At 41.8% G+C, this 14640-nt stretch overlaps 1 protein-coding gene across 1 annotated transcript in view; it reads left to right on the top strand.

The window, feature by feature from the left end:
• DBH (dopamine beta-hydroxylase) overlaps positions 1 to 14640 on the top strand; it is a 57898-nt gene that overhangs the window by 21542 nt on the left and 21716 nt on the right. The window contains exons 7-8 of the mRNA XM_072429710.1: positions 1890 to 2033; positions 2551 to 2589. Of these exons, the coding sequence (XP_072285811.1) occupies positions 1890 to 2033; positions 2551 to 2589 (183 nt within the window). The remainder of the gene's footprint in view (positions 1 to 1889; positions 2034 to 2550; positions 2590 to 14640) is intronic.

Below are 14640 nucleotides of genomic sequence, written 5' to 3'. Positions count from 1 at the left end.
GACAAAGTTGTGGATGTCATATATATGTCACCTATGTTTTTCACCTACACAAGGGGAGGGGCTCTATATTTTTGTAACAGCTAAGGAAAGGGCAAACTTTTTGTTTTCTTGGGTAAACAAGATCTATTCTGGGTCTTGGAAGTTCGAAACCTTGTATAATTTTTTTAGGTTAAAGCCATCATTCCTAGTTTTTGGGCAAGCCATTTTACCTCTTAGACCTCTCTCTCTCTGTTTCTCTTCTTTACAACTGCCATTATCAGTTCAGCCTGGTCTTCTTACACTTTGGTGCTTAAATGTGGGTAGTGCTTTAAAAAGACAGAAACTAGGAGAGTGAGAAAAAGTAGGTTTATGTAAAACAGCCTAAATTGGACATTCTTACCAGCAACAATGCAGTGGTCCCCAAAGAGATCCATTACTAATATATTACTGAAAGAGATGAACCGCTTTATTGCCCAACAGATAAATAATTCAATGATCAGCCCTCCTTAAAGGGGCAACAACAAGTTAACCTGTCTTTACACCAAATACTTACATTCATGGCACATGGTTTATTTATAGTGTATTAGTACATCTACAGACATAAGCCCATTATTTTCAAATTTATATTGAAATTTATATTCCAAAACAGGAAAAAAAATAAAAAGTGTTGAGATTTTGGTTACAGAGTCTTTACCAAACAACCAAATAAAATTGTTGGAATGAATGCTTCCAAAACCATCCCCATTGCCTTAATCACCTTGTCCGTTCAGGCGTAAACAACATTTAAATGAAGCAGGGAGACATTAATTATTCAGCAGCAAAGGGAAAACATGATTTTTTTTTCTGCTTTAAGGTTATTATTACAGTCAGGTGTTTAAAGCAGAATGACATGTTTGCTGCAGATGGTTTAAAAACTGGAAGCATTGTAACAAGGTATATTTAGGGCTCTGTGAGTAAAAGTTAACCAGTTTGATTTCCAAAGAAAGTAACTAGGAATTTAGCTTGTCACCTGACCTGACCCCGAGGCTCTTTATAATATGGTGCCATTTTCACAAGAAACACCTTGCAGTTGCAGTCGTTGGTTCAAATCCAACCAATACCAATCAGCTATCCTATATGGTTCATGGTTGTAATCTTACTGGATTCTTTAAAGTTCAAAAAATAAATAATGGGTGCTTATTGCCCCTAATAGAGAAATGTGCCAACCCCTAAATGGTACAGTTGGAGGTTATTCTCGTTCTGCCTGCATGCTGTTTAATTTCCACTGTACTTTTACTTTTGATCAACGCTGTCAATCCTTCGTCCCAATTTCAATCCTAGACAACTTGGCCTACATATCAGACTACTCCTTTCATTTTGGTTCCCCTAACCATATAAATTATTCTTGCAACTTGAGACAATCTTCTACTGAATGACAAATTTTAATTCTCTTATTTCCTGTATAGAACTAAAAAGTTTTGTTGTTATCCATAGGAGATCTCTACTTGATCTGTAATAGCCTGGAGTTCTATTAATCCCACAATAGAGTGAGGGCACAGGACTATATTATAATAATATATTGTTAATGTTTTTTATCTTGCATCTGGTCACATGTCTCTGGTGTGTGTGTGTGTGTAGGGGGGGGGGGGTTAATCTCATTGGGGCTAGGACTATGGACGAAGGGTGGATAGGCAAATACAACCTATTTGCGCTAAAAAAAAATGTTAGCAATTACTTGTGAATATCTAAGCGGTTTGCAACCCCCCCCCCCCCCACACACACACAATCTGGGCCCTCACTGGTGATATGGCTTCCGGCACCGAAGGGAGAATCTTAACAAAGGGGACACAGAAAGCTTGTCTATGGAAGGGTTGGAACTTTAGTCTGGTTTTTGTATGAAGTTTACCAGTATTTTCCACTTGTTTTTGCAGACCCTTCCTTCAGATGGGATTCACATTTTTGCCTCTCAGCTCCACACACATCTAACTGGGCGGACAGTGACCACCATTATTGCCCGGGATGGGAAAGAAGTTGGGGTTGTCAATGTGGATAAACACTTCAGTCCTCACTTCCAAGTAAGACACAAGTTGCCCCATTTTCATGTTAGTTTAACTTACTGTTATATTGCTTAGTTCTAAACACACAGTAACACACAATGCCTGTATAGTTTAACTCATTAGACATGATACAAGCTGCCTGCATAATTTTTGTACAATCAACTGTAGAGTTGATTTATTTCTGGTAAATGGAATGTACATTGTTCTGCCAGACTGTAACATGCCATATGCATAGCATAATTTGCATTTTGGATTGAAATCTTTTTAGTTCCGTAGAGGTAGCATGGGACATAAACTATGAGAATAGGGGAAGAGAATACATCTTTTAAAATGGCCTACAATTTGCAATACACTGGTTTGAGAAAGCTTAAAAGCTGAGTTGGGAAATACTGGTTATAAGCGGAGTTTTCTTCTGAGTGAACAAATCAGTGGTGGATAAAATTTATATACTACTGAAAGACATGTCGCAGAAAATGAAAAACTTTGTTCACTGTGAATTAATTTGTGTTCACACATTTTATTTTGCTGCCAACAGGAAATTAGGATGCTAAAGAAGCCTGTCCAAGTCTTTCCAGTAAGTCAGATTCGGTTGCAATAAATGTTTTCATGATGCTTTAACAACAAAACTGTAAGAGAAGAGAAAAATGAAATAATACACTTACCTTGTAAGGCCTGGAACTATGTCGGTATTCCCCAGACACCAATCTCCCACTCTATGCTGCAGTCTCCGCCTATAGCAGCCCCTGCTCAGCCTCGGGAGATTGGTTGTGTCTCCCAGCACCCGGTTGCCCCCAGGACTTGGTGCGCAAAGGATGGTGTCTGGAGATTTGCTGGCAGCTGACCTGGCGCCCACTAAATGCAGAGTACAGAGCCACGATGGCAAAGTAAAGACTGGAATACAAAATACTAGTAAAGGTCAAAAACACACCAAATCAGTCCATCCAGCGCAGCACAAGGGGTGAGGCAAAAACAGAGTCAGGGTCACAAGCAGAGGTTGGTCCAGGCAGAATTCAAATGGATAATCAGAAAACAAGCGTAGGTCAATAACAGGAAAACTCACAAAAACACTCCAACACAGGTCAGCCCAGCAGACACTATACCAGGCACCTCTGACTTGGAGCAGAGAGGCTATAAAGCCCCAGCAGCCAATGACAGCCTGGGATTAATAGGATCTACTCAGCAATCAGCTGCACACAACTCAGTTCACTTCAGCTGTGCAGCCTCAGTGCAGAGGATGCTGGGGGAAACCTCAGCCACAGGGATTCTGAAACCTACAGGGCACTGATCCTGCAACTCCAGTGCTACCTTGAGCGCAGCCTCCGAAGGGAAGAGGCTGAGTGCACCCTCCTGTGGTGAGGTATCGTCTGGGTACTTACGCCCGGAGAGCACCTCCTAACATTACCCCCCTCTCGAGAAGGGGCCTCTGGACCCTCAACCCGTGGTTTTCCAGGGTTTTCGTTGTGAAACCCTTTAACAAACTCTTCCGCATGAACTTAATGTGCTGGAACCCAGCTTCTATCCTCTGTACCGTAACCTTTCCAATCAATCAAATACTGGAGAGAGTTCTGTACCCAATGAGAATCTAAAATTATCTCAACCTCATACTCAGGCTCACCTTCCACATCCACAGGAGGGGGAGGCTCCAAGGAAGGTTTAAGAGGGAGTCAATTGTTGAGAAGAGATTGCGTGGGTTGGAAGCTTGGGAGGAAATGACTGTGGAGAAATAATTTTGCTTGGTGACAGTGAGCTCTGTGGTAAAGCTTTGTAGCTTGGGTTTGTAGTCCATGAAGTCAGCGCCGAGGCCAGATTTTCTCCACTTATGCTCAGTTGCACGATCAGTCTTTTGTAGCTGTTTGGTGTGATTGTTGGGCCAGGTTGGGGGTTTGCAGGGCGGGGGTAGCGGAAGGTGGCAGGGGCAACTTTATCCAAAGCCAAGAAAAGAGAGTGGTTTAACATGGTGGTAGCTTCATCTAGGGAGGTGATTTTGGAGAGAGCAGGGGTTAGGGACGCAAGGCAGTTTGAGAGGGCAAAAGTTCGATAGGTTGAATGTGATAAGGTTGTGATCAGAAAGTGAAAATGGTGAGTTGTCAAGGAGGGTGAGGTTGCAGAGTTTAGAAAATACCAGGTCTAAAGTGTGTTCCGCTCTGTGTGTGGGGCCATTGATGTTCTGAGTGAGTCCCAATGAGGAGGTAATGGAGAGCAGTTTGGCTGAGGAGGGAAGGTTGGGTTTTTCCATTGCAACAATAAAGTCACTAAGGATGAGGGTGGGCAGGTCATGGAAAGAATGTGTGGGAGCCAGGAGGCAAAGTTATCCAAAAATTGTGATACTGGGCCAGGGGGGTGGTAAACAACAGCAAACAAGAGGGGTAAGAGGTTAAAAGATGGATGCATTAGCTGCTTATTTTATTAAGTAGACATGGAAAGAGTCTACACTCCTAACCGAGTGAGGAAGGGTTACCCTATAGGCTACTTTTCTCTCAGCAACAGGGTATGGCCAAATGAATTTGGGCTCCAGCCTGGTGGAGGGCTGGTGAAGGGCAATATTCCTAGTGGAAACCCAAACTAAATCCCCTGGAGCTAATTCTGGCTCCTTGAAACGATGCCGATCAGCAAATCGTTTCTACAACCCAGAAGCCTGCTTTAAATTTTGTTGTAATTGGGACCAAATTGTGGTCATGTGGGTGAGCCAATCTTACAACAACAGCATGTTGGAGGGGGGACCAGACAAAGAGGAGAATTTCGGATTTCGTCCACCCAAACATTAAAAAGGAGACATTTTAGTTGATGAATGTTCAGCGTTGGTAAAGGCCAACTCCGCAAATGGAAGGTCCACCCAATCCACCCATTCCTCCTGACAACCTGATACAAAGCAGAGGAGATACTCTTCTAACAATTGATTGGTCCTTTCAGTCTGACGATTAGTTTCAGGATGAAATCCAGAAGAGGAGAGAGAAATGTCTAAACATGCTAAAAACGAACGCCAGAATTGAGACGAAATTGCACACTAGGGATGAGTGAGAAGGCCTCTGACAGTTTTGCGAAAATTCCCTCGAACTTCCAGTGGGTTTGCAAAATTTCTGCAAATCAATTTAGCAAATTCCCTAAAGTCAATAGGCCAGCTTTAAACATTAATAACAAAGCCCCTATACATGTTAGAACCACCAAATTTGCTAGGTAAGAGTAGGAGAACAGTGGCAACAAGGAAAAAAATACAAAAGTTCCAAACGACCTTGTGGTTTTCCAGACAATGGCAGGCAAAGTGACAGGAAGCAAATAGGATTTTTGGGTTATGGACTGCATCCAGAATGCAGCACAAACATTAGGACATTGAGAAAGGGTGAACTCAACCCACTAGCAACAGTCTCTGCCGTCAAAACAGCAGGAAAACGTGTTGCTATTTAATGTACGCACCCCTATTGAATTTACATAGCTGCATAATATCCTAACGCTATAAAAATCCTGTTTAATAATTGCTAGCTGGCATCATGACCTGGATGACATGTGTTAGGAATGACACCCATAAAGTTGTGGACAAGTAGTGCGGTGACATTAGGCAAGGATGGAGGACCAGAGACAGAGCGTGGGCCAGCGAGAGCAGTACCAACGTGTGGCCTCTGGTCAGCTATCGCCAGGGAGACCAAATTGGTAAGCGTTATGGAGAGCTGGGTGCAGTGCATCCTCAATGCCACCCAGAAGTGTACAATTTTAGTGAATGGAGAACTGACAGGCGCCAACAGCAGCAGGAGGAGGAGGCAGTGGGCCATTGGTAACTGGCATCTGGAGCTGGGTGTAGTCCATTGTCGGAAATTTAACCATACCAAACGGTCTTCTTTGGTAAATAGGAACAGATATCAAACACTAAAATATCTGTATTGGGGCTCCCCGATTTTTGCAATCCCACCTAACACACAGCAGAAACTGCAGAAGGCTGACATTTATTTGCATTAATTTCATTACCATTTCTATATGGAGTCCACTTCTGGTTAAAGTTTTCTGAGCTGTATTATTGGGAAGACTATCAAATTTCTAACCATTAATGGAAGATTTCAAGGAGTTTTACTTGGTGTTCATGCAGATCACGCTGTTCTCCTGATTAAAGCCAAGGATTTGAAGACTAGTGAAGCTGTTTTTTGGGCAAAATGAGGCCAAGAGGTTGAAAGAGAGACAATAGAGGAAATATTCTGCATCTCCAGCACCAAAAGGTCTTGAGCTTGGGAGCTTCTGGCCTAAACATATGTTGCTATGGGAAACTGTGTTGGTTGCAGGTAGGCACAAGAAAACATGTTGACCTCCCTGACATCCTCACCATGGGACAAGGGGTCTTTAAAAATGGTCTCCAAGTGGTGTTTGAAGACAAAGGCATCCTAAAAGTCACCCACGACTGTCATTGGCTAGGAGATATTTTGTCCCACCAACATGGTGTGTTTTTGAATAATGTTTTTGATACACAGGTGGGTGATGTGTACTTGTTTTCCATGGGGGACTAGTGGTTATCTTCTTCATCGAACATCTACTGTGAAGGAATGTTTGACTCCGTATCTAAATATGCCGTCTGTACAAAAACATTTCTTGAATATCATACAAACATTGATGGAGCAAAATCCTAATATGTGTTCCGCCAGTCCATTGTCTGCTACTTTGCTCTGGAAGTATCGAATCTCCTAGATCAAGTCAAGGCTTTAAAAGAATATGGTGTTACCAGCCATGGATTCCTTGTGAGATAAGAGTAAACAAGGCCATGATCTCTAAATGGGTAATTCCTAAAATGAGATTGGTGCTAGGAGACGCCTTAGCACATACACACTTTGTCCTCTTTGTTTTGTGAACCACAGAACAATATTATATTTGGTTCTCTCATGTATCTGCTTACTGGTGGGATTCATACCAAATAATTAACATTTGAAAGGAAGAGAACTACTCTAATAATGATACAGTTGTATGTCTGCCTAAATACTTCAGAAAGTCTTGGACAGAGTTTTTTTTGTTGTTTATTTTTATTAGTACATTTAAATGTGGGGAAAATTAAGCACAGAACAACTCAATGTGCCTCTACTCTATTTTTGTGTTTCAGCAAAGTCTGTTAAAATGTAAAAACTATAGCTACCTTGGTTTGTTTATTACAACTGTTTCAAATAGTGGGCACTTTGTACAATACTGTAGATTTGTCAATTTCCAAATAAATTGCTAATGTAGTTAAAAAACAATATCTGTATTTATTTTAAAGTAGCACAGACATTTCACTGTACCAAACAGTCTTCTTTGGTAAATAGGAACAGGTATCAAACATTAAAATATCTGTATTTATTTTACAGTAGGCCAGAAATTTCACTGTACCAAACAGTCTTCTTTGGTAAATAGCTAGAGGTATCAAAGACTGAAATATCTGTATTTTTTATAGTAGGACAGACATTTTTCTGTAACAAACTGTCTTCTTTGATAAATAGCAAATTGTATCAAAGACTGAAATATCTGTATTTTTTATAGTAGGACAGACATTTTTCTGTAACAAACTGTCTTCTTTGATAAATAGCAAATTGTATCAAAGACTGAAATATCTGTATTTTTTATAGTAGGACAGACTATAGACAGATTATAGACAGACTCTCTTTTTTTGAGAGAAATACAGAATTTTTTTCTGGCTTCTTTTGATAGACAGCAAGTGGGATCAGAATAAAATATCTGTATTTTTTAAAGAGAAATACAGATTGTTTTTTTCTGGCTTTGTGGATAAATAGCAAGTGCTATCACAGTTAAATATCTGTTTTTCTTTTAGAGAAATATACAATATTTTCTGGCTTTGTGGATATATAGCAAGTGCTATCACAGTTTTTTTTTTAGACAAATACAGAAATTTTTCTGGCTTTTTGGATAGCTTGCAAGAGCTATCAGACTGAAATAAGTGTGTTTTTTTGTACAGTAGGACTAGCAACTTTAACTGCACAATCTGTATATTTCAAGATATACAGAAGGATCCTAATCTGCCCTGTCACAATGCAAAATGGCTTTTGTAATAGATATGTGATAGATTGCAAGAGGTATCAGACTGAAATATCTCTTTTTGTAGAGTAGCACAGAAATGTTTTTGCCTTTTTGAATAAATAGCAAGAGGTAGCAAGAAAAACTGCACAATCTGTATATTTCTAGATATACAGAAGGCTCCTAACCTGTCCCTGTCACAAAGCACTTCTCTCCCTGCTTCTCTCCCCCACATAAAACACAAGATGGATTGACTAAGCCCTCTCTCCTTTCCTGTATATATACCTATTCTGGAATCTCTGCTGATTGGTGCTGCTTGGCCTTGCTGTGCATCCTGGGAGCGAATGTTTCGCTCCCAGGATGCACAGCTCCCAGGATGCTTCGAACACACACTTCTCTAATTTGGCATACAAATGGTTCCCCCTAAGTTTCTAAAGAACCGCCCTAACATGCACATGATGCTGGGCCAGAGAAGGTGAAAAGGCTAAAATATCTTCTAAATAAACCACTAAAATTTCCCAAGAACATCACGCACAACATTATTCATGAAGTCCTGGAAGACTGCTGGGGCATTGCACAACCCAAAGGGCATAACCAGGTACTCATAGTGCCCATCCCTAGTGTTAAAAGCAGTCTTCCACTCACCCCCTGCCTTATTATACAGGGTAAAGGGTATCTGTTCTTAATGGTAATTTTGTTTAACCTTCAAAACATTTTTCACCCCATTTAACAATCTGTACCGAATCCCAGTCAACTATGGAATTATGTCTGCTCAATCAAGGCAGCCCCAAAATTATAGGTGAGGAAGGCATATCAAGCAGAAAAAATTCAATCTTTTTGGAATGGGTAACCCCTACTTTCACTAAAACCTCAGGGGTAACTGTTATGGGTTTCCCCAGCTTCAGAGGGGAGTCACCAATAGCCAATACACACACAGATTCAAGTGGCCTAATTGTAGGGATTCCCAAAGAGCGTGCTAGGGCCTAATCCAAAAAGTTGCCAGCGGCAATGCTATCCAAAAAGGCCTGACAATGTTTCACATTAGAACCCCAGAAAATTTCAACAGGCAATAACACACGATCTGACTTTAGGGGACATACCTGCTCACCTTGGGAGGTTTCCTCGAGCCCCCCTAGGCGCTGAAGTTTCCCGACTTCCTCCGAGTGCAGGATTGCACAAAATGGCCCGATTCCCCACAGTACAAACAGAGACCCTTATTCCTCCTACTTGACCTGACAATGTTTCACATTAGAACCCCAGAAAATTTCAACAGGCAATAACACACGATCTGACTTTACGGGACACACCTGCTCACCTTGGGAGGTTTCCTAGAGCCCCCCCTAGGCGCTGAAGTTTCCCGACTTCCTCTGAGTGCAGGATTGCACAAAATGGCCCGATTCCCCACAGTAGAAACAGAGACCCTTATTCCTCCTTCTTGATCTTTCTGAGGCTGACAGTCTTGAAGAGGCCAATTGCATTGGCTCTTCCGCCCGAATGGGAGGTGGACTGGGTGCAGGGACAGCCAGGCCCTCAGCAAAGGCAGTTGGTGCAGGCAGTTTCTCCAAACTGCGCTCGCGATTTCTGCGATCAATCCGGATGGTCAACATCATCATTTCATCCAGAGTCTCCGGCATGGGGTAATTGACCGGGATGTTTTTGATGGTATCAGATAGTCCCCAACGAAATTGGCTTTTGAGAGCAGGGTCATTCCATTGGGAGCTGATAGCCCAGCGGTGGAACTCTGCGGCATTCTCTTCTGCCCATCTGTTGCCTTGTCGAGATATCGGCCTATAGCTAGCACAATAAATAGGATCTTTACCCTGATTGAGTAGTACTGAAACATGCGCAGCAAGTGTGTCTCGAGGTAGAGTTTCTCCCTGCGCTAGGGCACTGAACATCTCCAGAAATTTTTTGGACAGTATAGGAAGAAAGCTTTTATAATACCTAAATATCAAGCTATCTGGCCCTGGGGCTTTTGCTGTGTTTCCGTCTGGCCCTGGGGCTTTACCCGAAGTAGCTACTGACAATTCTTCAGCTGTAATTGGGGTACTAAGGGATTCTACCAACTCCTTCGGGAAAACAGGTAGACCCAAAGAGGGTAAGTAATCGAGAATCAAATATCTTTTAGTGGAATTAGATTTAGAGGTACTATTTTTGCCTAAATTGTACAGATTCCCATAGAAAACTCGGAAAGTCTCCGCTATGTCTAGAGTGGAATGCAACAACCTGCCTGATGCAGGTTAGGCACAAAAGCTCTAGCTCCTTTTTCCCGTAAGGCTCGTGATAGTGCCTTACCACACTTGTTAGAGTGCTTGTAATGGAACCCCTTACATTTAGTGAGTAAGTATTTAGTTCTGAAATTATGCAGTTCCTTTATACGCTCTGTGTGCAGCACGATTTGTTGCTCCAAATCCGGTGTATGTTGTCTTTTATGAGAGATCTCAAGAGCATGCAAGTCAGAGAGCAATTGGCTTAACCTTGCTTCCCTTTCCTTCCTGCACCTGTGTCCTTGTTGGATAAACACTTGTGTGCTTCCCAAAGGGGTGAGGGACTATATATTTCTGGGGATTCCACCAGAGAATCAATCAGTCGCCAAGAACATGATTTGGGCGTATCAGGTCCCACTTGAACCGTGACGGACACAGGTGCATGATCGGAAACAGAAATCACATAAATAGCGGAAGAGACAACCCTAGGAATAGAGTGGTGCTTGATCAGGAAGAGGTCAATACAGGAATATGTTTTATGCATTGTGGAGTAGTATGTATAATCTTTCTCTGTTGGATGGAGAATCCGCCAAATATCAAAAAGCTGGTGCATGTGTAGAAGTTGTTTAATTTTTTTGAATTGCCGCAAGGGACAGTGCGGAAGAAACTTTAGAAACATCCATTACCGGATTGAGGGCAGAATTATAAATTGCCCCCCATAATCTACATTTCCTCACTGAACTCCTCTACCAGCTAAAACACTGCCTCTAAAAAAGAAATTTGATTGGTTTTCGGGAAGTATACATTCACAATTGTGAACATTTGAGAACCAATGGTACCTTTCATTAACCAACATCTGCCCTCAGGGTCTGGGCGATATGCAATAAGGGACCAGACCCGTGATTTATGTAGAAGCACACTGACTCCTTTGGACTTAGAGTCCACTGAGGTACTGTGATACACCGCCTGAAAATGATGATCCCTTAATCTCTGAATTCAGTCATTCAGTCGAAAATTTGTTTCTTGCAAGAGCACCACCTGGCACTTATGCCAGTGGAGCTCTCAAAAAAGTATGGCTCTTTTGATGGGAGAGTTCAAGCCCTTAACATTAAGGGATGTAACCTGTAATATCATGGATACAAGACAGACCTACACAAAAAACGGAAGGAAGCGGGGGAAAGGATGACTGTGGAAAAAGAAGAACAATTGAAAACCAGCAAACAAAAATTAGAAAAAAAGATCCCCCAAGTTAAAGAGACAAATAGAGAAAAAAAGGGGATTAGTATAACAAAATACTCTTTGTTTAAAGCGCCAAAAGAGAGAAAATCCAACCTTCAGGGAAGGTGAAATAGGTCTGTAGGCCTAGGCGGGAAAGTGGTACCCAATGGAGAGGAGGAAAGTGCTCATCAGCAGTTGAGTACCATGACACACCAGAGCAGAGTACATATAAACATAAAATAATTTTGTACTAAACAGATCTTGAGACCAGGGTGACTAGCAACACTGAATCCTGCATGATATAAACAGGAGAAACAACCCCCCCACTCCCTTGGGAAGTTGTGGGTATACAGGAGAATGTACTTTGCTCCGGTTAAAACAAGACAAAAGAAACAGAGAAAAGTGTTACCAAATCCTGCACAAAAGTGGATCACACGATATGCAATAAATGGCAACTGTCGAAGTTGAAGACAGTCCAGGTCTGCAGAGAGAAAAGATCTCAGAACTTTAGTCCTCATCCGCATTCGGTGGGGGTCTTTTAGCAGGACGCACCGGAGGGCTGGGTCAGGGGCGGTCAAAATTTCCATGGGGATCTCCAGCCAGTCCAGACCTCTATAGGCAATAATTGTAAAAATTCAAAAAAAGCTGGTAATTGTGAGGGCCTTATGAGAGCAAAAATAGTATTTTTCTTGGACACCAGCAGGTGGAAGGTTAACCCCACTTATAAGATGCTTGAGCTGAACGGATTGTATCCAACCTGGATCAGGTAGAATTGACAAGCTGAGGTACCTGGATGGTCGGCAGTAGGATGAAACTTTGCTGCTTCCGGAGCACGTTTCGGGGCCATCTTGACACTGGGGAGGACTGAGGGTGGTGCCGGGTTTTGCTGAAAAAACTGTTGCAGATCCCAGTTTTTCGAAGCCCTGGCGGGTCACGGGGTTTTCGGGTGTTGAGGCATGTGTAGGAGGCAAGGAAACTCCATTCTGTGATGGGACCGGACTGAGGTGAAACCGCTGACGTCCGGGACCTCTGTAGAAACGCGTGCTTACGTCTCCATTGCGTGACCACATCCCCCGGCAAGGTCCCTTAATCAGAAAATAAACTCAGGGTTGCCTTTTGCAAATATACACTATCTTATCACAATTATATGGCAGTGTCAATGGATCTGTTCATTAGGATCATGGTTGCCTTTTGCACTTATGCATACTATGTCATTGTGTTATTCCCCTAGATCTTGTACTAGATTACATATATTTATATAGGCATTTCAAATTTTATTCAAATTTAATCTTTATACGTCTTAAATGCATTATTTTTGATGGATCCTTGGGCCAACATCGCTTTTCAGTACACAATCAATGGATAGTACAGGGACACTCTCCCATCTAGACGGGATAGATTACCAATACATCCCTGTTCAGCCGGACTAGGCATCTGTATAGAGATGTCTTTTGATTTAAAAAACTATGTTTTTGGTTGTTTCATACAATGTTGCACAGAGGGTTTTCCACATATTGGTTTTACGCTAATAATATACGTTTTTTTCTCAGGCGGGACTGCTCGAGTCCCATCTTGAGTAGCCTTCTTACCCACATAGGTAAGCCGCCTAATTTAGGTGGCCTTTTTAGGTCTTTACCTTCTCCATAGGTTGCTCATTGGTGGCTGGGATCATAAATCCCTTCCAGCTCAGGTTCTTGACACCGTGTTAGACCCACTGGGCAGATATGTGTTTGTAAAATTTACCGCCTGGGGACATAAATATACAGTATCCCCTCTTAATTAGTTTAATCAACAACCTACAGTTGCCACTATAAAGTACCTAGACATATTAAAAGGATTCGCTGAAAGGTATCCTCATAGTGGGCGGAGATCTTAATTTTGCTCTTGACCCTAGGATTTATACCTCATCTGGGCAAACCTCTTTTTAATATTCTAAACTTAACGCATTCCGATCAAAACTTCAGGAGCTTCAACTGATCGACACTTGACATACTAAAAACCCTATGACCATAGATTACACATTTTACTCTAACCCACATTGTGTATACTCAAGTATAGACTACATCTTTTTTAGCCATAGAGCTTTAGATTGGCAACTTAAGGTGTCTATCGACAGCTGTTCCTGGTCTGACCATTTCTTTGTCTCTGTAACATGAATAATACCAAACCTAGGCAGGAAGGAATTGTCTTGGAAATGCAATGATTCTCTGATTAAGGACACAGTATGTGCATTTTCTGTGAAAACTGCAATCACTAACTTTTTTGGCAATCATGCCTCTCACATTACAGCTCTACCGACACAATGGGAAGCTTTAAAGGCTGTTATCACAGGCATTCTAATTCAACATGGCACACGTCTCAAAAGGATCAGATCTCAGGATATAGCAGACACCTCCAAAAAATTTCACTCTTTGGAGATGCTACATAAACAAAATATGGCACCAAATGTTTTCCTGGAGCTGTCAGCTGCAAGGAAACATCTTCTCCAATTATATGACCTTGCCCACCAAAAATTCAGGGACAGGTCCCCAAAGCTGTTATATCAGCATGGAGATAAATGTGGCAAACTTTGTGCACAAGGTTTACATCCCAGAGCACTGACTCTTCACACACATCCCCACGATCTTTGCAGGAGTTTATAGACTCTAAAGGCATCAATACTACCTTTAGGGTTTGTAACGAAGCTATCAAATATCTGGGGATTTATATTACATTAGACCCTACCTAATTATTCACATATAATTATTCCTCTCTACTTAACAAAATTTAATCAGATGTTCACAAGTATGACTCTTTACCCTTGTCCTGGTTTGTCAGAATTAATTCACTTAAAATGGACATCTTGCTCCGTATACATTTTTCAAAACGATAGATTTGAGATCCCTACCATGGGTAAACACTGAGTTGTTAAACCCCAAATACTGCTTTCCCAAACTGACCCTAGATCTCCTACATGTTTGCGATAATCTCTTTGCATGGGCAAAATTTTTTCCAAGATAGGTCCTATGACCATTTTTTATGACAACCCGGCCTTCCCCCCAGCAATGAGTACACATTGGTTCCTAATTTGGAATCTCGATGATCATAGACACCTTCAGGATATTTTGTCCAATGGACAACTCCCATCCCTTCCTTCCCTGAGCATTAGAGATTGTGGCAATTTGGCCCCTTGGTTTTAATACCAGCAGCTTTCCTCTTTCATGTCTGCATTCAGAGATACTCAC

This window comes from Pyxicephalus adspersus, chromosome Z, assembly GCF_032062135.1.
Source record: "Pyxicephalus adspersus chromosome Z, UCB_Pads_2.0, whole genome shotgun sequence".
Taxonomy (NCBI): Eukaryota; Metazoa; Chordata; class Amphibia; order Anura; family Pyxicephalidae; genus Pyxicephalus; species Pyxicephalus adspersus.
Note: the sequence above shows the minus strand (reverse complement) of the source record. Positions and strands in the feature narration are given on the sequence as shown.